General features: G+C 40.4%; 1 protein-coding gene across 1 annotated transcript in view; it reads left to right on the top strand.

Moving 5' to 3' along the window:
- Nucleotides 1-24114, top strand: part of CFAP47 (cilia and flagella associated protein 47) — a 471409-nt gene that overhangs the window by 195001 nt on the left and 252294 nt on the right. The window contains 1 exon segment of the mRNA XM_070044670.1: nt 20904-21096. Within this exon segment, the coding sequence (XP_069900771.1) occupies nt 20904-21096 (193 nt within the window).

Raw genomic sequence — 24114 nt, 5'->3', positions numbered from 1 at the left:
GGGGATGCTCTTCATTGCAGTGTGTGTGCTTCTCATTGCGGTAGCTTCTCTTGTTGTGGATAGTGGGCTCTAGGCGTGTGGGCTTCCGTAGTTGTGGCGCACAGGCTCAGTAGTTGTGGTGCGCAAGCTCTAGAGCGCACGCTCAGTAGTTGTGGCACTCGGGCTTAGTTACTCTGCGGTATGTGGGATCTTCCTGGACCAGGGCTTGAACCGGTGTCCCCTGTGTTGGCAGGTGGATTCTTAACCACTGCGTCACTAGGGAATTCCAAATGTTGGTGCGTTTAATGTTGTCCCAGAGGTCTCTGAGACTGTCCTCAATTCTTTTCATTCTTTTTTCTTCACTCGGCTCTGCAGTAGTTATTTCCACTATTTTATCTTCCAGGTCACTTATCCGTTCTCCTGCCCCAGTTATTCTGCTATTGATCCCTTCTAGAGAATTTTCAATTTCATTTATTGTGCTGTTCATCACTGTTTATTTTTCTTTAGTTCTTCCAGGTCCTTGTCAAACGTTTCTTGTATTTTCTCCATTCTGTTTCCAAGATTTTGGATCATCTTTACTATCATTATTCTGAATTCTTTTTCAGGTAGACTGCCTATTTCCTCTTCACTTGTTAGGTCTGGTGGATTTTTGCCTTGCTCCTTCATCTGCTGTGTGTTTTTCTGTCTTCTCATTTTGCTTAATTTACTGTGTTTGGGGTCTCCTTTTCGCAGGCTGCAGGTTCGTAGTTCCCGTCGTTTTTGGTGTCTGTCCCCAGTGGCTAAGATTGGTTCAGTGGGTTGTGTAGGCTTCCTGGTGGAGGGGACTAGTGCCTGTGTTCTGGTGGATGAGGCTGGATCTTGTCTTTCTGGTGGGCAGGTTCACATCTGGTGGTGTGTTTTGGGGTGTCTGTGGACTTATTATGATTTTCGGCAGCCTCTGTGCTAATGGATGGGGTTGTGTTCCTGTCTTGCTAGCTGTTTGGCATGGTGTGTCCAGCACAGTAGCTTGCTGGTCGTTGAGTGGAGCTGGGTCTTGGCGTTGAGATGGAGATCTCTGGGAGATTTTTGCCCTTTGATATACCGTGGAGCTGGGAGGTCTCTTGTGGACCAGTGTCCTGAACTTGGGTCTGTCACCTCAGTGTCACAGCCCTGACGCCTGGCTGGAGAACCAAGAGCCTGTCCTCCTCACAGCTCAGAATAAAAGGGAGGAAAAAAACAAGGAAAGAAAAAAGAAGGTAACGTAAAGTAAATTCAAATAAAAGAAAGTTATTAAAATAAGAAATGCTTATTAAAAAATAATTTTTTAAGTAATAAAAAGAAAAAAAATGGAGAGAACCCTGGGACAAATGGTAAAAGCAAAGCTCTACAGACAAAATCATACACAGAAGCATACACATACACACTCACAAAAATAGGAAAAGGGGAAAAAATAAGAAATCTTGCTCTCAAAGTCCACCTCCTCAATTTGGGATGATTCGTTGTCTATTCAGGTATTCCACAGATGCAGGTACGTCAAGTTGATTGTGGAGATTTAATCTGCTGCTCATGAGGCTTCTGGGAGGGATTTCCTTTTCTCTTCTTTGTTCACACAGCTCCCGGTGTTCAGCTTTGGATTTGGACCCGCTTTTGCATGTAGGTCGCCTCGAGCCGTCTGTTCCTCGCTCAGACAGGACGGGGTTAAAGGAGCAGCTGACTCGGGTGCTCTGGCTCACTCAAGCCGGTGGGAGGGAGGGGTACGGATTTCGGGGCGAGCCTGCGGCGGAAGCAGCTGGCGTGATGTTGCACCAGCCTGAGGCACGCCGTGCGTTCTCCCGGGGAAGTTGTCCCTGGATCACGGGACCCTGGCAGTGGCGGGCTGCACAGGCTCCCGGGAGGGGAGGTGTGGAGAGTGACCTGCGCTTGCACACAGGCTCTTTGGTGGCTGCAGCAGTGGCCTTAGTGTCTCGTGCCCATCTCTGGGGTCTGTGTTGATAGCAGCAGCTTGCCCCCGTCTCTGAAGCTCCTTTAAGCGGCGCTCTGAATCCCCTCTCCTCGCGCACCAGGAAACAAAGAGGCAAGAAAATGTCTCTTGTCTCTTTGGCATCTCCAGACTTTTTCCCAGACTCCGTCCCGGCTAGCTGTGGCACACTAGCCCCCCTTCAGGCTGTGTTTACCCAGCCAACCCCAGTCCTCTCCCTGGGATCCGACCTCCGAAGCCCAAGCCTCAGCTCCCAGCCCCCACCTGCCCCGGCAGTTGAGCAGGCAAGCCTCTCGGGCTGGTGAGTGCTGGTTAGCGCCGATCCTCTGTGCGGAAATCTCTGAGCTTTGCCCCCTCCACACCCCTGTTGCTGGGCTGTCCTCCGTGGTTCCGAAGCTTCCCCCTCCGCCACCCAAGGTGTCTGCCCGCGAAGGGGCTTCCTAGTGTGTGGAAAGATTTCCTCCTTCACAGCTCCCTCCCACTGCTGCAGGTCCCATCCCTATTCTTTGGTCTCTGTTTTTTCTTCCTTCTTTTGCCCTCCTCAGGTACATGGGGATTTTCTTTCCTTTTGGGAGGTCTGAGGTCTTCTGCCAGCGTTCAGTAAATGTTCTGTAGGAGTTGTTCCACGTGTAGTTGTATTTCTGATGTATTTGTGGGTGGAAGGTGATCTCTGTGTCTTACTCTTTCGCCATCTTGAAGCTCCTGGTGTATTTTCTATTAACATGATATAAGGAATTGTTGATTTTGTTTCCGGCCAGTCTCTTGATTTCGCTGTGGTGATCTTTTTTCCACCAGGTTTCTGAAGTTCCTTATATGTTTGACTATTTTCTGTGCCTATTCCCTTAGCGTTTTAATTAGAGGATCAAATTATTAGCATTGCTATCTTTTGCTTTTCGTTATTCATGACTCTTATCTATTTGGTATTGTTGTATATAGCTCTGTACTGGCTATGTGTTCTTGTCTAGATTTTTTTCTAGTTTTTAAATTAATAGACTTTTTTAAAGAACAGATTCAGACTACAGAAAGTTAAGCAGATAATGCAAAGAGTTCCCATACAGCCACTCTCTTCTTCCAGTTAGATTCTCCTATTTTTTTTTTTTTTTTGCGGTATGCGGGCCTCTCACTGTTGTGGCCTCTCCCGTTGCGGAGCACAGGCTCCGGACGTGCAGGCCCAGCAGCCATGGCTCACTGGCCCAGCCGCTCCGTGGCATGTGGAATCTTCCTGGACCGGGGCACGAACCCATGTCCCCTGCACCGGCAGGCGGACTCTCAACCACTGCGCCACCAGGGAAGCCCGATTCTCCTATTATTAACATCTTGTGTTGGTACAATGGATGCAAGTTCATTCAATGGATGCAAGTTCATTTGTTATAATTGATCAACTAATAGTGATACATTATTATTGACTATTGTCCACTGTTTATTACACATTTCACTTTTTGTGCTTTATAGTTCTATAGTGGTTGACAAAGGCATGACGTCATCTACTCCCCAACAGAGCATCATGCAGAAGAGTTTCACTGCCCTAAAACTCTCCCGTGCTCCACCTGTCCATCCCTCAAAACCTCACTTTGAGCCCCTAACAACTCTGAACTTTTTACTCCCCCTAGAGTTTTGCCTTTTCCAGAATATAATATTGACGGAATCCTACAGTATGTAGGCTTTTCATTTATGTATTTATTTTTTAACATCTTTATTGGAGTATAATTGCTTTACAGGGTTTGTTAGTTTCTGCTTTATAACAAAGTGAATCAGTTATACATATACATATATCCCCATATCTCCTCCCTCTTGCGTCTCCCTCCCTCCCACCCTCCCTATCCCACCCCTCTAGGTGGTCACAAAGCACCGAGCTGATCTCCCTGTGCTATGCGGCTGCTTCCCACTAGCTCTCTGTTTTACATTTGGTAGTGTATATATGTCCATGCCACTCTCTCAGTTTGTCACAGCTTACCCTTCCCCCTCCCCTTATCCTCAAGTCCATGCTCTAGTAGGTCTGTCTTTATTCCCATCTTACCCCTAGGTAAGGGTGTTTTGTGTTTCCATTCAAATTGTGAAATTTTTTGTTCTAGTTCTAGTTCTCACTTGAGAAAAATGTGTATTCTGTTGTTTTTCGATGGAATGGCCTATAAATATCAATTAAGTCCATCTTGTTTAATGTATCATTTAAAGCTTGTGTTTCTTTATTTATTTTGATTTTGGATGATCTGTCCATTGGTGAACGTGGGGTGTTAACGTCCCCTACTATGATTGTGTTACTGTCAATTTCCCCTTTTATGGCTGTTAGTGTTTGCCTTATGTATTGAGGTGCTCCTATGTTGGGTATATAAATAGTTACAATTGTTAAATCTTCTTCTTGGATTGATCCCTTGATCATTATGTAGTGTCCTTCTTTGTCTCTTGTAATAGTCTTTATTTTAAAGTCTATTTTGTTTGATATGAGAATTGCTACTCCAACTTTCTTCTGATTTACATTTGCATGGAATATCTTTTTCCATCCCCTCCCTTTCAGTCTGTGTGTGTCCCTAGGTCTGAAGTGGGTCTCTTGTAGATAGCATATATACGGGTCTTGTTTTTGTATCCATTCAGCCACTCTGTGTCTTTTGCTGGGAGAATTTAGTCTATTTACATTTAAGGTAATTATCGATATGTATGTTCCTATTCCCATTTTTTTAATTGTTTTGGGTTCGTTATTGTAGGTCTTTTCCTTCTCTTGTGTTTCTTGCCTAGAGAAGTTCCTTTAGCATTTGTTGTAAAGCTGGTTTGGTGGTGCTGAACTCGCTCAGCTTTTGCTTGTCTGTAAAGGTTTTAAGTTCTCCATCAAATCTGAATGAGATCCTTGCTGGGTAGAGTAATCTTGGTTGTAGGTTTTTCTCCTTCATCACTTTAAGTATGTTTTGCCAGTCCCTTCTGGCTTGCAGAGTTTCTGCTGAAAGATCAGCTGTTAACCTTATGGGGATTCCCTTGTGTGTTATTTGTTGGTTTTCCCTTGCTGCTTGTAATATATTTTCTTTGTATTTAATTTTTGACAGTTTGATTAATATGTGTCTTGGCGTGTATCTCCTTAGATTTATCCTGTATGGGACTCTCTCTGCTTCCTGAACTTGATTAACTATTTCCTTTTCCATATTAGGGAAGTTGTCAACTACAATCTCTTCAAATATTTTCTCAGTCTCTTTCTTTTTCTCTTCTTCTTCTGGAACCCCTATAATTCGAATGTTGCTGCATTTAATGTTGTCCCAGAGGTCTGTGAGACGGTCCTCAGTTCTTTTCATTCTTTTTTCTTTATTCTGTTCTGCAGTAATTATTTCCACTATTTTATCTTCCAGGTCACTTATCCGTTCTTCTGCCTCAGTTATTCTGCTATTGATCCCTTCTAGAGTATTTTTAATTTCATTTATTGTGTTGTTCATTGTTTCTTGTTTGCTGTTTAGTTCTTCTAGGTCCTTGTTAAATGTTTCTTGCATTTTCTCTATTCTATTTCGAAGATTTGGGATCATCTTCACTATCATTATTTTGAATTCTTTTTCAGGTAGACTGCCTATTTCCTCTTCTTTTGTTAGGTCTGATGGGTGTTTACCTTGCTCCTTCATCTGCTGTGTTTTTTTCTGTCTTCTCACTTTGCTTATCTTACTGTGTTTGGGGTCTCCTTTTCGCAGGCTGCAGGTTCGTAATTCCCATTGTTTTTGGTGTCTGTCCCCAGTGGCGAAGGTTGGTTCAGTGGGTTGTGTAGGTTTCCTGGTGGAGGGGACTAGTGCCTGTGTTCTGGTGGATGAGGCTAGATCCTGTCTTTCTTGTGGGCAGGTCCACGTCTGGTGGTGTGTTTTGAGGTGTCTGTGGAGTTATTATGATTTTAGGCAGCCTCTGTGTTAATGGGTGGGGTCGTGTTCCTGTCTTGCTAATTGTTTGGCATAGGGTGTCCAGCGCTGTAGCTTGCTGGTCGTTGAGTCGAGCTTGGTCTTGGCGTTAAGATGGAGATCTCTGGGAGATTTTCGCCGTTTGATATACCGTGGAGCTGGGAGGTCTCTTGTGGACCAGTGTCCTGAAGTTGGCTCTCCCACGTCAGTGGCACAGCCCTGATGCCTGGCTGGAGCACCAAGAGCCTTTCATCCACGTGGCTCAGAATAAAAGGGAGAAAAATAGAAAGAAAGGAAGAAAGGAAGGAAGGAAGGAAGGGAAAGAAAGAAAAGAGAGAGAGGGAGGGAGAGAGTGAGAGAGAGAGAGAGAAGGATAGAAGGAAAAAAGAGGATAAAGTAAAATAGTAAGATAAAATAAAATAAAGTTATTAAACAAAAAATAAAATATAATTATTAAGAAAAAAATTTTTTTTAAGTTAAAAAAAAAAAAAAATACCCAGACGTTCAGAACCCTAGGACAAATGGTGAAAGCAAAGCTATACAGACAAAATCTCACACAGAAGCATACACATACACACAAAAAGAGGAAAAGGGGAAAAAATAATCTATCTTGCTCCCAAAGTCCACCTCCTCAATATGGGATGATTCTTTGTCTGTTCAGGTATTCTACAGATGCAGGGTACATCAGGTTCATTGTGGAGCTTTAATCTGCTGCTCCTGAGGCTGCTGGGAGAGATTTCCCTTTCTGTTCTTTGTTTGCACACCTCCAAGGGGTTGTTTTGTATTTGGCCCCGCCTTTGTGTGTAGGTCGCCTGAGGGCGTCTGTTCTTCGCTCAGACTGGACTGAGTTAAAGGATCAGCTGATTCGGGGGCTGTGGCTCACTCAGGCGGAGAGGATGGAGGCCACGGAGTGCGGGGCGAGCCTACGGCAGCAGAGGCCAGCGGGACGTTGCACCAGCCTGAGGCGCGCCGTGCGTTCTCCTGGGGAAGTTGTCCCTGGATCACGGGACCTTGGCAGGGGCGGACTGCACAGGCTCTCGGGAGGAGAGGTGTGGAGAGTGAGCTGTGCTTGCACACAGGCTTTTTGGTGGCTGCAGCAGCAGGCTTAGCATGTCATGCCCGTCTCTGGGGTCCTCGCTAATAGCCGCGGCTCGCGCCCGTCTCACGGCCATCTCTGGAGCTCCTTGTAGAGGCGCTCTTAATCCCCTCTCCTCGCGCACCAGGAAACAAAGAGGGAAGAAGAAGTCTCTTGCCTCTTCAGCAGCTCCAAACTTCTCCCGGACTCCCTCCCTGCTAGCCGTGGTGCACTAACCCCTTCAGGCTGTGTTCAGTCCACCAACCCCAGTCCTCTCCCTGGGATCTGACAGAAGCCCGAGCCTCAGCTCCCAAGCCCCCACCTGCCCCTGCGGGAGAGCAGACAATCCTCTCGGGCTGGTGAGTGCTGGTCGGCACCGATCCTCTGTGCGGGCATCACTCCGCTTTGCCCTCTGCATCTGCGTTGCTGCACTCTTCGTTTGTGGCTACAATGCTTCCCCCTCCGCCCCCCCACAGTCTCCGCCCGCGAAGGGACTTCTAGTGTGTGGAAACGTTTCCTCCTTCACGGCTCCCTCCCACTGGTGCAGGTCCCGTCCCTATTCTTTTGTCTCTGTTTCTTTCTTTTTTCCTTTGCCCTACCCAGGTACGTGGGAGTTTGTTGCCTTTTGGGAGGTCTGAGGTCTTTTGCCATTGTTCAGTAGGTGTTCTATAGGAGCAGTTCCACGTGTAGATGTATTTCTGATGTATCTTTTGGGAGGAAGGTGATCTCCGCGTCTTTCTGTTCCACCATCTTCTCCAGCCTCCGTAGTATTTGTCTTTTTGTCTGACTTACTTCACTTAGCGTAATAATGTCTAGGTCCATCCATGCTGCTGCAAATGGCATTATTTCATTCTTTTTTATGGCTGAGTAGTATTCTACTGTATATATGTACCATATTTTATCCATTCATGTGTTGATGGACATATGCGTTGTTTCCATGTCTTGGCTATTGTGAATAGTGCTGGTGCTGGAAATGCTTGTGGTAGTAGGAAAGATGAGAAAGGGGCAGCTTTCATAAATATTAGGAGTAGAACTCAGTAGGAGTTGGTGAATGACTACATCTTATGGGGGTGAAGGAGACAGAGAAGTCAAAGATCACAGTGGGTTCCTTGCTCTGGTGACTTAGTGGAATTTGATCCCAGTCACTGAAATACAAGACAAGGGATGATAACAGGATTTTGTTTGGGGAAGACAAAGGGACACAGCAAGAGGGCATGATAAATTAATTTTGGTCCTACTGTATCATGGTGCTGTGTATGATTACCAGGTGGGTTGATCCTTTAGTCAGGAATTTGATCTGAATGGTAGCATGTGGTTGAGATTCTTTACTGATTCAATGAGAAAGTCATAGGCATGGATGATTGCCCGATAGATCACCTATAGAGCTGTGTTTCTCCATATATTGTGTCTAAAGCATGGGTAGCTCTAGGCATTCTTCTAAATCAGTAATGGATTGACAATTTCACTTTAAAAAAAAGCAAGCCGTGTTGTTGAGATGAGTTTTACAAGTTAGAAATAGAAAATTGTGATTTTCACACAATCCCTTTAGGTTCTAATTGTCTCTTTCCTAGAGGTCATTCGTGCACTTCAGGAATGCCTTTGTCAGTTCTTCTTTGCTAATAGTTTTGATAAGAGGATATAGCTTGTCTTAACCAGTTTGATTTTGTGTCATTTATGTTACTTTTGCTTGTTAAATTTACGTTTAATTGTTGCTATTTTCTTGCATTATATTCCCAATTTACAAAAATGTATTGATGGCTAAAAAAATGGCTGATTGAAGCATATGGGAGGTGAAAACAGTAAGAGAAACACTTAAACTCAGAATGCTGTTCTAAATGTAAATTATAAGTAGGGCTCTCATGTGGATATAAAGGATGAATATGTATGTGCTGAAAGAAGTGAATGTGATAATTTTATACAAGAATCTGGAAGAGAAATAGATGATCAGAAATAAATATCTCAATAATTTTAATTAAACTGTTTATTCATTTGTTCCCAGTGTATTTTCTGTCAGAAAGGTTTTTTTTTTTTTAATAGTGGTACAGTTCTGTCAAATATATTGATATTTTTAAACAAAGAGCAACAATTTTTCTGGTTAATTAAACACATTTTCCCCATACCAGTTTAAATTCTCCCTATAATAAAATTAGAATATTTGTTGCTAAAGGAGGTAAGATATGAATTCTACTGAATATTTTAAATGAGCTTCAATAAAATATGATTGGCAGGAAAGCATAATTGGTGAAATTCTTTTATTAAATGGATTTGTAGGATGTCCCATAATGTCCCTGGAATGCAGTGTGGAAACATGATTATTCTCACATGAGATAGCAAGTATTGCACAGTTTATTTGGATTTAACCATGTATAGGGAACATATGAATAACTCTTTGCACATCTGTCATAATTATATAGTTGCCTCTGGGTATCGGAAGGGGATTGGTTCTAGGACCCCCCACAGAAACCAAATGCTAGGATACTCAAGTCTTTTATACACAATGGCATAGTATTTGCATATTACCCAGGCACATGCTCCCATATGCTTTAAATCTCCCATCTCTAGGTTATTTGTCATACCTAATACAATATAAATGCTCTGTAAATAGTTTTAAATGCAGTTTAAATGTTATGTAAATAGTTGCCAGTGTGGGGCAAATTCAAGTTTTGCTTTTTGGAATTCTGAATGTTTTCTATCTGTTGTTGGTTGAATCCAGGGATGTGGAACCCACAATGGGGAACCAGTGTATATGGAGGGTTGACTGTATATGAAAGAAGTATATGATGACATTTTCTTCTCTTTATCAGAGAAAGCCCATGCATTATGAAGAGTGATTCTTTGTTACTTAAAGATTAATTTGTAAGGTACTTGGAGAAAATCCACCAGTGGTATATATATTAATAGAGAATGAGCCATTGGTCACAACAGAAAAGGTGTCGCAAATGTACCCTTATTCATAGGGAAATGTGGGATTAAAAATATGCTTCTGTTCTGAATTCAGTGTAAAAAGACATAGAAAAAAATTGTAAACACTATCAAAGTAAGGCTACTGAATTACATACGTTTATTGTGATCTCTGAATTCAACATCCTTCTTTCCAATGTTGAGATGTACTAGTTATGTAGGGATGATCACTGTCATGCATTTTTCCAATAGGAGTGAGATTAAAAATAATATTTTCATAGCACTGATGTTTTCTGTATATACCATTTCCATTATTTTAAGTGACTGGCTGAAATGATGCATCAAATGATGCTTTCCATGTCTTGGATACACTGCATATATACCTATAAGATTTGAATATCATGGTTTTTAATGTGGTACAAATCACTAAGCATTAAGAGTTTGACCATTTCCAAAGATTTATTGGAGAAAAAAAATATCCAGTTGTTGAAAGGACAGAAACTGAATATGATTGTGTAGTTTCTGTACAGCTGAATTGAATGGGTGCTGAAATCCAGTCTACATGCTGCTTTCTAAGACTGGGGACCCTGATCTATGCTGTGTCTCACCAAAGTGAGGGGTGGGAACTCTTAATTTAAATGCAGGTACTATCAGGACATCATGCTCTCAGAGGGACTGCCATTTTCTGATCTGCACAAAAACACTATATAGTTTATTCAGGTCCTGGAAATGAAGGCTGAAGAAACTCTTCTCCAAGATGAATGCTATTGAGGAGTATTATACTATTTGCTTTAATGTTATTTTCCAAGTTTAGTTTTTTTTACCATCTGCTTTTGAGTGTGATATGCTTATCAACCACCTTAGCATTTGATTAGTATTTGAAACTAGATTTTAAAGAAAAATATCTCTATTATTTCTAGTTTCATATTGGGCCTGACTGTCCATAACAATCAAAATGGGCACCCATTCTGTTAACTTATGATTATGAGTTATGATTTTCTCATTTAGTGGAAACAGTAAGAAAAGAAACTTACTGAATATATAAAGTGATACAGAGCTGAATATATTCATCATCTTGATAAATATATATAATTTGATAGAGATTTAACAATATCATTCATCTCACTGATGAAGCTATAGTTTTTCTCATTAGTACCACTAACAAGTATTTTAAATATTGTGTCGAATCCTATTTTTTGAATATGCAAATTGGTGGTCTGTGTGGTTTCTTAATGCAAATTTAGTGGTTTATAGAGGACAAAATTGGAATAAACACAGCTATAAAGTGAAAAGAAAAGACAGCGTAGGTTAGAAACCCAGTGTCAAAGAAACCCATTATTTAAATAGAAAAGGAAGAGAATCCTGCAAATGCGCCTGAAATAGGCAAAAGGATGGCAGTAACACTTTATGATATCATGAAAAAGTACGAAAGAGAGCCTTTGGGGGAGGATGTGGTTAACAGTATCAGATGAAATTGAGAGGTTGCTTAAGATAATGATTAAAAAACTCTTTTGTTATTGGACAGCAAAGATGCCAAAAGACTTTCAGGGCGTGGTGGTAGTGATGAGTTAGGGAAGGTCATTAGGTGTGCCTTGGTTTGATGAACAAAAGGAATAAATGAAAGTGGAGACAGTGAGGGTAGAAATCTCTTTCAAGAATTGTAACTGGTAGAGGGAACAGAAGAATCAAGGAGAATCCAATTTGGGGAGAACTCTCTAAAAGCTGAGTATAGTGAGCATGTTTTGATATGGCTGAAAGGAATTGGTCGGAGGGAGAAGTTAAAGATCCAAAAGCTAAAAAAGACAGCTGATGTAGGACAGTAACAAAGAAGATGAGAAAGGCTGGTGTCTAGTACAAGAGAAGGGAGCGCTCATCCATTGTGGCTGTAGAGAAGGAAGAAAAGTGAGCACAAATGCAAGAACTTTTAGACACGTGGTAGGACACTGACGTGTTTTCATTAAGATGTCATCCTTTTGCTCTTTGACATAGAGATGAGGGATTTTCTGAGAAAAACTAGCATGTAGGCTGAGAGGGGAGGAGGTTTGATAAAGATGATTAAGGAGTCAGGAGCCACCATGGATAATGTGAGTGAGAAGACAAGGGAAACGGGGATTTTTCTGGGCCTGCAGACTTCATCTTTCACTCAGGAACAGGTGCCTCTCAGGTTTCCTGGAACCCCTGGCAGTGATCCCCTGGATGATGCTGTGCACTGCTGTAGAGCTGAGATCAGATTGATGCCATGTCTTCTACCACCAGAAAGCTTCCCTAAAGCCTCAGTCTCTTCTTGGAGCTTTTTCTCCACCTCCTGTTTTAACTGAAACTTGCATCTTCTCCTCAAAGTCTCTTCTTTTGTTGTCCTCTTTAATAGGGGCTGTTGATGAACAAACTTAAATGCTTTTTAAAAATAATGTTCTCTCTTCCTTTCTTTTTTTTTTTTGCGGTACACCGGCCTCTCACTGTTGTGGCCTCTCCTGTTGCGGAGCACAGGCTCCAGATGCACAGGCCCAGCGGCCATGGCTCACGGGCCCAGCCACTCCGCGGCATGTGGGATCTTCCTGGACTGGGGCACGAACCCATGTCCCCTGCATCGGCAGGCGGACTCTCAACCACTGCGCCACCAGGGAAGCCCTCTCTTCCTTTCTTTTTTTAAAAAAGTTATTTTCTTTTTTGTAATTCTTACCTTATGGAATTAAATTATATTTTCTTTACAACACATTTGTGATCTTGATAATATTTAGACTTAAATGACTAATAAGTTTTGTTATGGTGATAAACATTTATGGTGTATTCAAACATTGTTTATTATGTCATTCCACTTAAACAATCTGATCAGTGGAAATGTAAACTTCTAAAAGTTAAATCTGATCTGATTCTTGCTGACTCCTACTGAAAATGTGCCCCAAAATATATTTTTGAATTAAGATTTACTACAATAATTTGTACACAGATTAGAACATTCAATGAAATTGTAACAGATTAGTTAAATTAAAATTTGAGCTCATGTCATGATCTACATCTTTTTTTTTTAACGAAGCAGTAGTTCAAATTTCTTCATTTCTATTCTATTTATTCATTATGAGACCAATCTTTATTTTAAAAATATTGTTTTCTTTAAACGTGGTCTAAAAATATAAGAACCATTTCCTGGTGGAATAACAGCTTGAATTTTAGACCAGGAAGAAACACTGACAAATGCAGGTGTGATAGGCCATATTCCTTGAAAACTTTGGAAAAGGAGTTAAATTTGGTAGCATTTTTTTTTCATTCTACTTTTTATACTTTACCTTTTTTAAAGATTTTACAGTTCAACCATTTAGGATTAATTATCTTTCTAAATATGCTTTAACTAGAGATTGCATTATTGTATTTGTCATGTTTCTATTTCTAAGTACAGTAACTGGCTTTGTATTATGTACTCAGTGTGTAATAATTGAATAAAGGAGTAGACATAGACCTTCTTTCCTCTTAAATAGAATATGGTTTGAAATGGTTGAAATATTTGTATCACCTCAGTATCCAGTATAGTGGTCCACAGGACTGTATACAAGCCTATTTCTCCTCTAAATGGTGCTGAGATGCTTGGATTATTATTATCTTTTTTGGGAGGTGTTCTGAGTTGGGTCTTCATTGCTGTGCGCGTGCTTTCTCTAGTTGTGGTGAGTAGGGGCTACTCTTTGTCACGGTGCGCAGGCTTCTCATTGTGGTAGCTTCTTGTTGCAGAGCACAGGCTCTAGGTGCATGGGCTTCAGTAGTAGTGGCACTCAGGGTCAGTAGTTGTGGCTCGCGGGCTCTAGAACGCAGGCTTAGTAGTTGTGGCACACGGGCTTAGTTACTCCGCGGCATGTGGGATCTTCCCGGACAAGGGCTCAAACCTGTGTCCCCTGCATTGGCGGGCAGATTCTTAACCATTGTGCCACCAGGGAAGCCCTTGGATTATTTTTTAGCTTTTAATAGTTTGTTTCTTTATTCACATGTCATATGACTATATCCTCTCGCTTTTTATTATCAATGAATCTGCTTACACTAGTTCCTTTTCCTAGTACTTGTAACTTTTTTGTGGCCTAAGAAACCAGATATCCAAGGTTATTACTTTTTTTTCTATAAAATAAAAGCAAAAAGGCACTGCCTTAAAGTACACAAACAGGTTTTTTAAAATTAAGTGGAAAAAAATTAACTTACAGACTTTGAGACTTCACAGATTGTAGCTCAGAATATTTACATATGTATTATGTGCTTGCTGGCTTGCCTGCATGAGGTTTTCAGAGGTAGCTGAGATTTGGATAGTGAGTTATTTACTGCATGTGCTCTGATTTTCATCTTTATTGCAGCACAGTAAAAACCCATAGTAGATATGATTTTTTAAAATCTACTTTAAAGCCATACTTAAGGATGCTCAAGTTCTTTAAATCCTTCAAGAAAATTTCCCTCTGTTTATCACAAAGATTATGGGAAGACTCAGCTCATTGCTAACTGATCGCTAATGCCTAACTTATCCCAATCCATAGGCAAAAATATATTGGAAATGTTATCTTTTGCATAGTCAGTCATATAGGGCCTAGTCTGCTTCACCAGCAGCATGGCCTTGGGTTTGGTTTGACAATCAAAAGTGGAAAATACACTGAACTTCACATAGCAACATGTTAACTTACCTTTAAGGAAGTGTACAAGATAAGTAAAAAGAGAATGCACAGTAACAGCAAAGTAGAGGGCTTATCACTCATATCGTCACTTCTAGTGTCCCACTCACTCCACACTCAAATCAGAAATGTACACAAAGATGGAGCCCTAGTGGCCATGGACCATTTCAATTCAGGGAAGCCTTCAGTCTGAGGTCCTTTCCATTTTCTACATGCAGCACACTCAGGGTGATGAGTTTAGGGATGGAAAAAATTTCCCTTCTTCCCTTCTAGGTTCTTTAGCTGGTCCAATAATTACATTGACATAAGACAAACAGGAGAAACAAGTTATATACATACAGAAGCCCCATAAAAATATGAGACAGTCAGACAGTTGAGGCTTATATGCCATCCTGAACTAAGAATAAGGGGGTAGGGGTCTGAGGCTTCAAAAGGGGGGAAGACAATTCACAGGAAGATGGGAAGAGCAAATGTTTGGTAAAAAAATGTTTGCCCTGCCATGGAGATAAGTCTTTCTGATGAAAAAAGTTATCTCTGGTGATAGCCCTCTTCCTGGTATAGGCTCCCTATTGAAATTCTTTTAGGCAGTTAAGGGAGAGGTAAAAAGTTTTTCCTGAGTTTGCTGGGTCTCAGTTGCTTTCAGTCAAATCAATCCACATGCAAAGTTGGCACATCTTGGGGTGGCTGTATTCTGTTCCCTGTCATGACTAATCATTCATTAACTAATAAAAAGTCTTGAAAATGATGTCTGGGTGTTTGGTCCAGTACACAATCCTCAATTGGATTCTCAGTTAACTCGGATCTGGCATACTCCTATAAGTTCCTGCAGTTAATGGAGTAAAGAGACTCCAACCAAGTGTTAAACCATCAGGCATCCCTAAATCTAACATAAACATCATAAACTGGCAATTGATTCTTTCCTTCTGATCAACATAAGCCAATTCGAGATGGTTCTTCAGAACAAATCAAACTATCTGAATAATCTAAGAAAATGCAGAGATTTTTTTATGGACAATGAAAAGATGAAAATTGTCATCTCTTTTCTCTGTCAATTGGCAAAATAGATTAAAATAACACATAATTTTAAAAATCTGTCATTGAAAAACATTAAGTCACATGTTATAGTGAAAGTCATGTGGAACTAGAAGTGCATGTGACAGTGGTTGGATAGCACTCAATGTATGTAATGAAAGAATGTTACCGAGTCCAAGCTCACTCTGCTCACCGCACGATAGGCCAATAAATTGGAGATGAGGTGTTGAGGCAAGGAATACAACTTTATTTGGAAAGCCGGCAGACTGAGAAGATGGAAGACTGATGTCTCAAAATTACCATCTTATGGGGGTCTGGATGCCAGTTTCTTTGATAGAATCAGAGAGGGAAGTAAAGTAAAAAGGCAGAATAGAGAGGGAGAGGGGGGAGGAAGTAAAGTAAAAAGGACCATCAGTCTTGCAAAACATCTCCTGGAATGGCCAGCCTCTGGGAGGGGATGTGCTAATTTCTTCAGCCATTCACAGGTGGGTAGGATTCCCTGAGACAGGCCATTATGTATGATTATAATAACAAAAGCAATGAAAAGCAAAGGCTAGAGTCAAAGAAACAGATTCAACACGGAGTCAAAATTGGCTCGTCCATGTTACAATACTGTGATATTGTGATTTGTAATAAGAAATATAGATTTGGCCTTCATTGCCATTTCTGGCACAGAGCTCCTAAAACCCTGGGAATTTCTTAAGTGCGGAGAGTGGTGAAGGTGTTTTTTGTTATGTTAATGAGGTGACTTTTGGAAAGACTCTAGATCACCTAAGGGTGGGGGCTGGTCACCAGAGGAACTATCCATGTGATTAGAGGGTTGGAACTTTCATCCCACATCCTGACCTCCTAGGAGCAGAGAGGAGCTGGAGGTTAAATCATTTGCCAATGGCCAATGATTTTTTTTTTCTTTTTAAATTTTATTTTATTTTTTATATAGCAGGTTCTTATTAGTTATCTGTTTTATACATATTAGTGTATATATGTCAGTCACAATCTCCTAGTTCATAGTTTGTTTTCTACATCTGTATCTCTAGTTCTGCCTTGCAAACCGGTTCATCTGTACCATTTTTTCTAGATTCCACATATATGCATTAACATACGATATTTGTTTTTCTCTTTCTGACTTACTTCATTCTGTATGACAGTCTCTAGGTCCATCCACGTCTCTACAAATGACCGAATTTTGTTCTTTTTTATGGCTGAGTAATATTCCATTGTGTATATGTACCACATCTTCCTTATCCATTTGTCTGTTGATGGGCATTTAGGTTGCTTCCATGACCTGGCTATTGTAAATAGTGCTGCAGTGAACACTGGGGGGCATGTATCTTTTTGAATTATGGTTTTCTCGGGGTATATGCCCAGTAGTGTGATTTCTGGGTCATATGGTAGTTCTATTTTTAGTTTTTTAAGGAACCCCCCTACTGTTTTCCATAGTGGCTGTATCAATTTACATTCCTACCAACAGTGCAAGAGGGTTCTCTTTTCTCCACAGCCTCTCCAGCATTTGTTGTTTGTAGATTTTTTGATGATGGCAATTCTGACTGGTGTGAGGTGACACCTCATTATAGTTTTGATTTGCATTTCTCTAATAACTAGTGATGTTGATCAGCTTTTCATGTGCCTCTTGTCCATCTGTATATCTTCTTTGGAGAAATGTCTATTTAGGTCTTCTGCCCATTTTTGGATTGGGTTGTTTGTTTTTTTAATATTGAGCTGCATGAGCTGTTTATATATTTTGGAGATTAAGCCTTTGTCCATTGATTCGTTTCAATGGCCAGTGATTTAATCAATCATGACTATGTAATGAAGCCTCCATAAACACCCCAAACAAACAGGTTTCGGAGAGCTTCCGGATTGGTGAACACGTGGAGATATGGGGAGAGTGGAGAGCCCAGAGGGGTGTAGAAGTTCCTCACTCTTTCCCACATACCTTGCCCTAAGCATCTCTTACATCTGGCTGTTCCTGCATCATATCCTTTTATAATAAACTCATGATTTAGTAAGTAAAATGTTTCTCTGAGTTCTGTGAGGCTCTCTAGCAAATTAATTGAACTCAAGGAGCGGGTCGTGGGAACCTCTGATTTATAGCTAGTTTGTCAGCAAACCTGGACTTTCAGCTGGCATATAACTTGAGTTACCAAGGAGGGTGTCATTGGAACCTCCAACGGGTAGCTGGAAGGTCAGAAACATAGGTAATAGTCTGGGCTTGCAGTTGATATTTGAATTGAGGGAGGAGTAGTCTTGCAGGGCTGAGTACTTAACCTGTAGAATCTGATGCTATCTTCTGGTAGATAGTGTCAGTTTTACGTTAAATTGTAGGATGCCCTGCTGGTGTCTGAGAATTGCTCATTTCTGTGGGGAAGCTCTGCCCCCTCCACATGCTGAAATTGGGTGTTGACCCAAAAGATATACTATTAGCAGTTTTGTCACAGTTGTTTTGAGTCTTTCAAATACTTTATGTGGATTGAATGTTAAGCAAAAAATAGTAACACTTCTTACACATAGTGTATCTGGGTTTGCTTGTGATGGGGTCTTATATTTTGTATGTTTTATTCTTCATTTCATTTGTCTAGGAATTTATTTTTAGAGTATTTGACAAAATTAGCATTTTGTGGCACAGTAAAAACTAACGGGTCTTTCACTGCTGATAGTTTGAGAAGCACTGCTGTAGAATTAAGTACTCAGGTTGGTGGCTCTTCTTGTGGTAAAGGTCACACACATCCTCTGTGTGGGTCCATCATTGAATCCATATTTGTAGTCAGGGGTCACTTGTAGATCTTGTCTTATTTGCAGAGTGGAGGTAAGTGATGACAGTTGAATCCTGAGCCAGTTCAGGTTATTAGCCTCAAACATTTATCTCAACTCTTCTCAGGTGTTTCATCATTTGGTAATCCCTGAGAAGGGGAAAAGGTTCTTTTCAAAGGCTTTTAATTGCATTGTTACAGAATATGTCATTTGAAGCCTAGGAACCCTAAGTCGCATAACTACCAGAAAGAAGGAGCAAAGAAGTTTTGTTACACTTCTGTCAAAAATGCTTAAATGATGCAAATCACATTTTTGAATGACTATTCTTACTAGACATATGCCAGATAATTGTTCGGAATTCAGACATGGATTTTTTGATGGAATTTTAAAATAGTTCTCATCGTGGCAGAGTTAAGAATAGTTCTGGCACTCTTGTAAATATTTTAATACTTTTTAAACTGTAGCCATTTAAGACACTACATCGTGTAGATATGTTATATGTAAAGAAATGAGCACTTTTTTCTAAGGTTAGAATTAACGTATACTTGACTAGGAAAGTACCAATACTTGTCTTAGACTGCACTCTCCTAGAAGCAGACTCGGAGACAAGGTTTGAGTCCAAGTAGTTTATTTCAGAGGTGATCCTAAGAAGCATGGGCATTAGAGTAGGGAGTTGAATCAGAGAATGTGAGGAAGGCTGATAACAGATGTGGTTTCACACAGGTTCCACTGTGGGCAACTGAGGCTCAGTTCCACAGGGGATCTGTAGGAGCACTGAATCTCAGATGAATGAGATTGATGAATCTCAGAGTCAACCCAACTGAGTGATGAGGAAGCTGGAGTATTTATCTACCAGTTCCCTGACTATTCTTGGTAGGGGGCTGCTTCAAGGGTCATTAATCTTCTGGCACTCCTGGCTGAGTGTGCTCCCATGTGCCAGAGAAAAAGCCCTCCAGCAGAGATTTGTAGGTCTTTACCTACAAAGTAAGTAGGTGAGTAGCTTTCCGAATAAGAGGTGAATGCTGGAGAGATATGGTCAGGCTACCGACAGTATCACTAAAGCATATGGCTCAGATTGTGGTCTTCACACCCATGCCTGTCTATCACAGGTTTGGGATGAACCAAGGAGCTGAGTTTGTACAGTAATGTAAACCAAATGCTCTGACTCCTTCATTGAGAAAGTCTTGCCTGTATATATGTAGGTTCTGGGTGGGATGAACAGCTTGTGATCTACTACCTCACTAGTAGAGCAGCACTTTTGAGTAGCTCATTGCTATATTACATTGCTGATCAGACACTGGTTTCTTTACTTAATCTTAATATTGCTTAATTATTTTTAAACTCAGATGTGTAGCTTCATGATCAAACATGTGGTCTATATGTAGTGAATGGTGCTATGATGTAAAGACACCAAATTTTATGATATAGGATACAAACATGCCAAATTACAAAATTGTATACATTTTTGTTGTCTTAAAAACAGACCTCTTAAATAAATATCATTATCACAATCAGTTATGACTTGATAACTTATTCTTTGATTTTCTAAATTTTACTTTTATAAGTTACATAAGCTGGCAAAGAAATGAGAAAGGAATTTCACATCCTTGTGTTTTTAATGAAATGGCACTTGAAAAAAACTGTCCTCAAATCAGTTAATTTTTTAATTAGGTAATACAATATTATGATTTATAATAAATATATTTGGTCTGACCAAATATATATATTTCTCATATATATTTTGTCCAAAATATGTATATTTCTCATATATATTTGGTCTTCATCCACGGTTCCTGGCTTATAGCTCCCCAAACCCTTGGGATTTCCTGAGTGATAAGAGCAATGGGAGCATCTTTTGTTATAATATTTGGTGTTTTTTCCTCAGTTCCTGAAATCCCTTCAGAGCCATAAAGTTGAAATGGATATCTTGTTATTCATAAGAAGCCCCTTTCCACCAAAACTAGGTTTACGTTAATGAGGTGACTTTTGGAGAGCACCTAAGGATGGGAGCTAGTTGCCAGGGGAACCAACCAAGAGTAGAGCATTGAGAACTTTCACTCCCATGTCCTGATTTCCAGGGAGGGAATAGGAGCTGGAGGTTGAATCAGTCCCCAGTGTCTAATTATTTAATTAATCATGGCTGTGTAATGAAGCCCCCCATAAAACCCCAAAGGAGGGGGGTTCAGAAACCATCCAACCAGAATGCTTCCACAAGCCACCATGCTGGTTCCCAAACTCCACGAGGAGAGAAGCTCCTTTGTTCAGGACCTCACCCTATGTATCTCTTCATCTGGCTATTAATTCCTATCTTTTAATTTCCTTTGTAACAAACCAGTAATCTAATGAGTAAAAGGGTTTCCTGAGTTCTGTGAGCTGTTCTAACAAATTAATTGAACCCAAGGAAGGGGTCGTTGGAACCTCCAACACATAGCCCATTGGTCAGAAGCACAGGTAGCAACCTGGGCTTGTGATTGACATCTGAAGTAGAGGACAGTTTTGTGGGACAGAGCTCTTAACCAATGGACTCTGATACAACTTCTGTGTAGATACTATCAGAATTGAGTTGAATGTAGGACATCTAGCTGGTGCCAGAGAATTGCTTGGTGGTGTGTATTTACTCTTTGCTTGGTAGTATTTACTCTTTAAATACTAGTTTTTATTTTGCCATTCAGGTCTAGTAAAATTTCTTCCTCTCTCTCTTACCCAAATTTTAGGTTCTGGTACTATACCGAGTTATACCACATAGCATCAATAATCTGCGCCCTGTACATGGACAAAATTCACCAAAAGTCAATCCTTGTTTTGCGTCCAGCAACATATATTCTAATCCTGAAAGGATTCTGCTTAGTTTGATGAACACAAATTATGAGAACAGCTGACATGTTATTTGGAAAAACTGTCCCAAAGGTGAGAAATTTTTTCTTTAAATAAATTATCACAAATTGTAGTCTGACAATATAGAAGGAACCACAGAACCAAACACAGAATCCATAGATTCTAGACCTGACTACAGCATTTAATAGGATGTCCTATAACATTTTCAAGATCAGTTTCCTTACATGTGTCAGGGAGGGGGAAATTTCCCCCTCTACCTGTCTTGAATTCTTGTGACTGGACTAATAATAAAATTAACACAAGACAGATTAACAGGAGAAAAAGAAACACATTTTAATTCATGCATATGGAGGTCCCATAAAAATTGGACCTAAGAAGTGGCCAAAGCAGGCAGCTTTTATACTTTTTAAACAGAGAAATTGGTGATGAATTGGCAGGACAAAGAAACTTGGGCTTTGGGTGCTTAATTAGTGAAGAATCTAAGCAGAATTTGGGCTTGGGGTAGTCAATTAAATAAGTAATGTTTTGTTTATACAGGTATCTCTGCCCGAATTCCCTGTCTCTTGTGATAAGTATGTCCTTCTGCCTTCAAATGCAGGGAGTGCACCTTTCATGTGATAGATTCATCTCCTACTTTCAGGGACACAAAGAGGAGGGTCAAAGTGTCCCTCTTGCATTGGCTGTTTCTTAAGTAACTTGAATTCAAAATAATCAATATGCCATTGAGGCACATTTTGGGGCAGCCTACCCTCGGCCCCAACACATGTAAAATGGAAATAATAAAAGATGCTTCTTCAATTTATTTTGAAGAATAAATGGTAAAAATTATGTAGAGATGCTCTACAAATGAAAGGTCGCCTTAACACTGCTGGCATTTTCAGCTCTATAAAGTATTAAATTTAGGTGACACTGCTGAAACCTTGTACATAATTAGTTGAGACCAAGTGAAAATTGACTAGAAAACACCTTACATGTCATTGTGACAGTCATATTGGTAATCACTAAGTGTGAATTTTGAGGGGGTAGGTCATATTAAGTCCATATACCAAGACCAAGACAAACAGGTGATCATAGATAGACCTGCTCCAGTGTTCAGGTGGTCACTCCCTGGTTCTGTCCTTGAGGAATGAGGCTTTATAAATTTCTACCCCAAGAGGCTTACATTCTTTGAAATAGTTCCAATTGGCTAGTATAGCTGTGCATTTTTTTCTTCATCATAAGCATTGCTTGTATTGAGTAGAGGACATGTGCACATTGTTTGTTTCTTTGGCTTCCATTCAGCTACCCTCTTCAAAGTACATACAAACCTGTCATGTTCAGAGTGGGTTATGTTTTATTTTTTATACAGAACCCTCAGAGTTTAATCTAAACTTTAGAAGTAAGGGGAAGATTAAAAGTATGATTTAAAATGAGACTTTGAATTACAGTTGCTCCTAACTTAAAGGCATTAGTTTAGCAAACATAGTGACATCAAGATTGAAAGAGATATATTGATATATTGGTATTAGAGAACAGTAAACATGGAATATTTTATCACCTTCTAATTGACATGCTGATAATATCAAGCAATTTGCCTTGAAACTGCAATTTAATAAGATTCAAATCTTATAAACGTGTATTTGGCCTATTCAAAAATGTAAAACAAGGGCTTCCCTGGTGGTGCAGTGGTTGAGAGTCTGCCTGCCGATGCAGGGGACACAGGTTCGTGCCCCGGTCCGGGAAGATCCCACATGCCGCAGAGCGGCTGGGCCCATGAGCCATGGCCGCTGAGCCTGCGCGTCTGGAGCCTGTGCTCCGCGACGGAAATGGCCACAACAGTGAGAGGCCTGCGTACCGCAAAAAAAAAAAAAATGTAAAACAAGGTGTTAATAAGCACTTTGATTACTGAGGAGTAACACTTTAACCAGTGTTATACAATATGTATATATATTAGAAATGAATATGTCCTTTTGTTGTAAAATTATTATGGTTCTATTTTTTACCAACAAAATGACGTACACAAGTTGTTTTCACAGAGTTTGCTGCATTTTTTAGAATAATGCATTATGGGCCCTGGCCTATTTTCTGCTTTTTAAAACACTGTGTCTCATGCCTTTGCAAAGCCCTTGCACTTTCTATTCCCTCTGCTTGGAGCTTCATTTTCTTGGATATCTTCACGATTCTTTTTCCCACTTCACTCAAGACCCTGCTCAAATATCACATTATCTGAGAAGCTTTCCCAGTACCCTCTCTAAATTAGTACATCCTTCAGTCCTTCTCTTTCTTGCTTATTTTTCTCAATAGTGTTGATCCCCGGTCATATTTATACCCTGCCTCCTCCTGTAGAATGTGAGCTTCTTAACAGGAACAGTCTATTCTGTTTTGTTGTTCGCTGCTGTAGTCTCAGAAAAGTGCCTGGAAAATAACAGATATCAAATATTGAGTAAATAAATGAATGAAAAATGAGTGAATAAAGGGACACACTCAGGTTTTATATATTTCTCTACCCTATTTCAGACAATTGAGTGTACATTAGCTTACTAGTTTCTACCTGCTAGTACCAATGTAGGGATCAGGTCAAATGGTTGAATTAGAAAGAGGCAGTTTCCGTGTTCAGTATGTACCTGAGTACAGGTCTGCATGGTTAATAACTGTGGTGGTCCATGAGGAGAAGCTCTCTGAAGGGCTTTACTTAGGTTAACTTGGACTGAGCAAAAGTCATACTCAGTGCCCTGGATTTTTACTTCTCAACATTGACACTTACTCCACTCATCCCTCTCCATTGGTAAAGTCTCACCATGGTTACAGCTTGGTGCAGTGGTGTTGTGCAGGGTAGATGGATAGAGCTGCACTTCACACCTTTTGATTAAGAAACTCTGAGGATGGGGCCTAGCAATCTGTGTTTTAGTAAACCCTCCATGTGATTCTGATGCACTCTAATGTATGAAGCAATTAGCCCATAGTATCACAAAAAGCAATTCGTGCTTTTAAATTGTTCACAGAATGGTACTTATTTACCAGTTATATTTGAAAAAGAAGTCCCTTTTTTTTTTTTTTTTGTGGTACGCGGGCATCTCTGTGTTGTGGCCTCTCCCGTTGCGGAGCACAGGC

The sequence above is a fragment of the Globicephala melas genome, chromosome X (assembly GCF_963455315.2).
Source record: "Globicephala melas chromosome X, mGloMel1.2, whole genome shotgun sequence".
In the NCBI taxonomy this organism is placed as follows: Eukaryota; Metazoa; Chordata; class Mammalia; order Artiodactyla; family Delphinidae; genus Globicephala; species Globicephala melas.
This window is presented reverse-complemented; position numbering and strand designations above follow the sequence as displayed.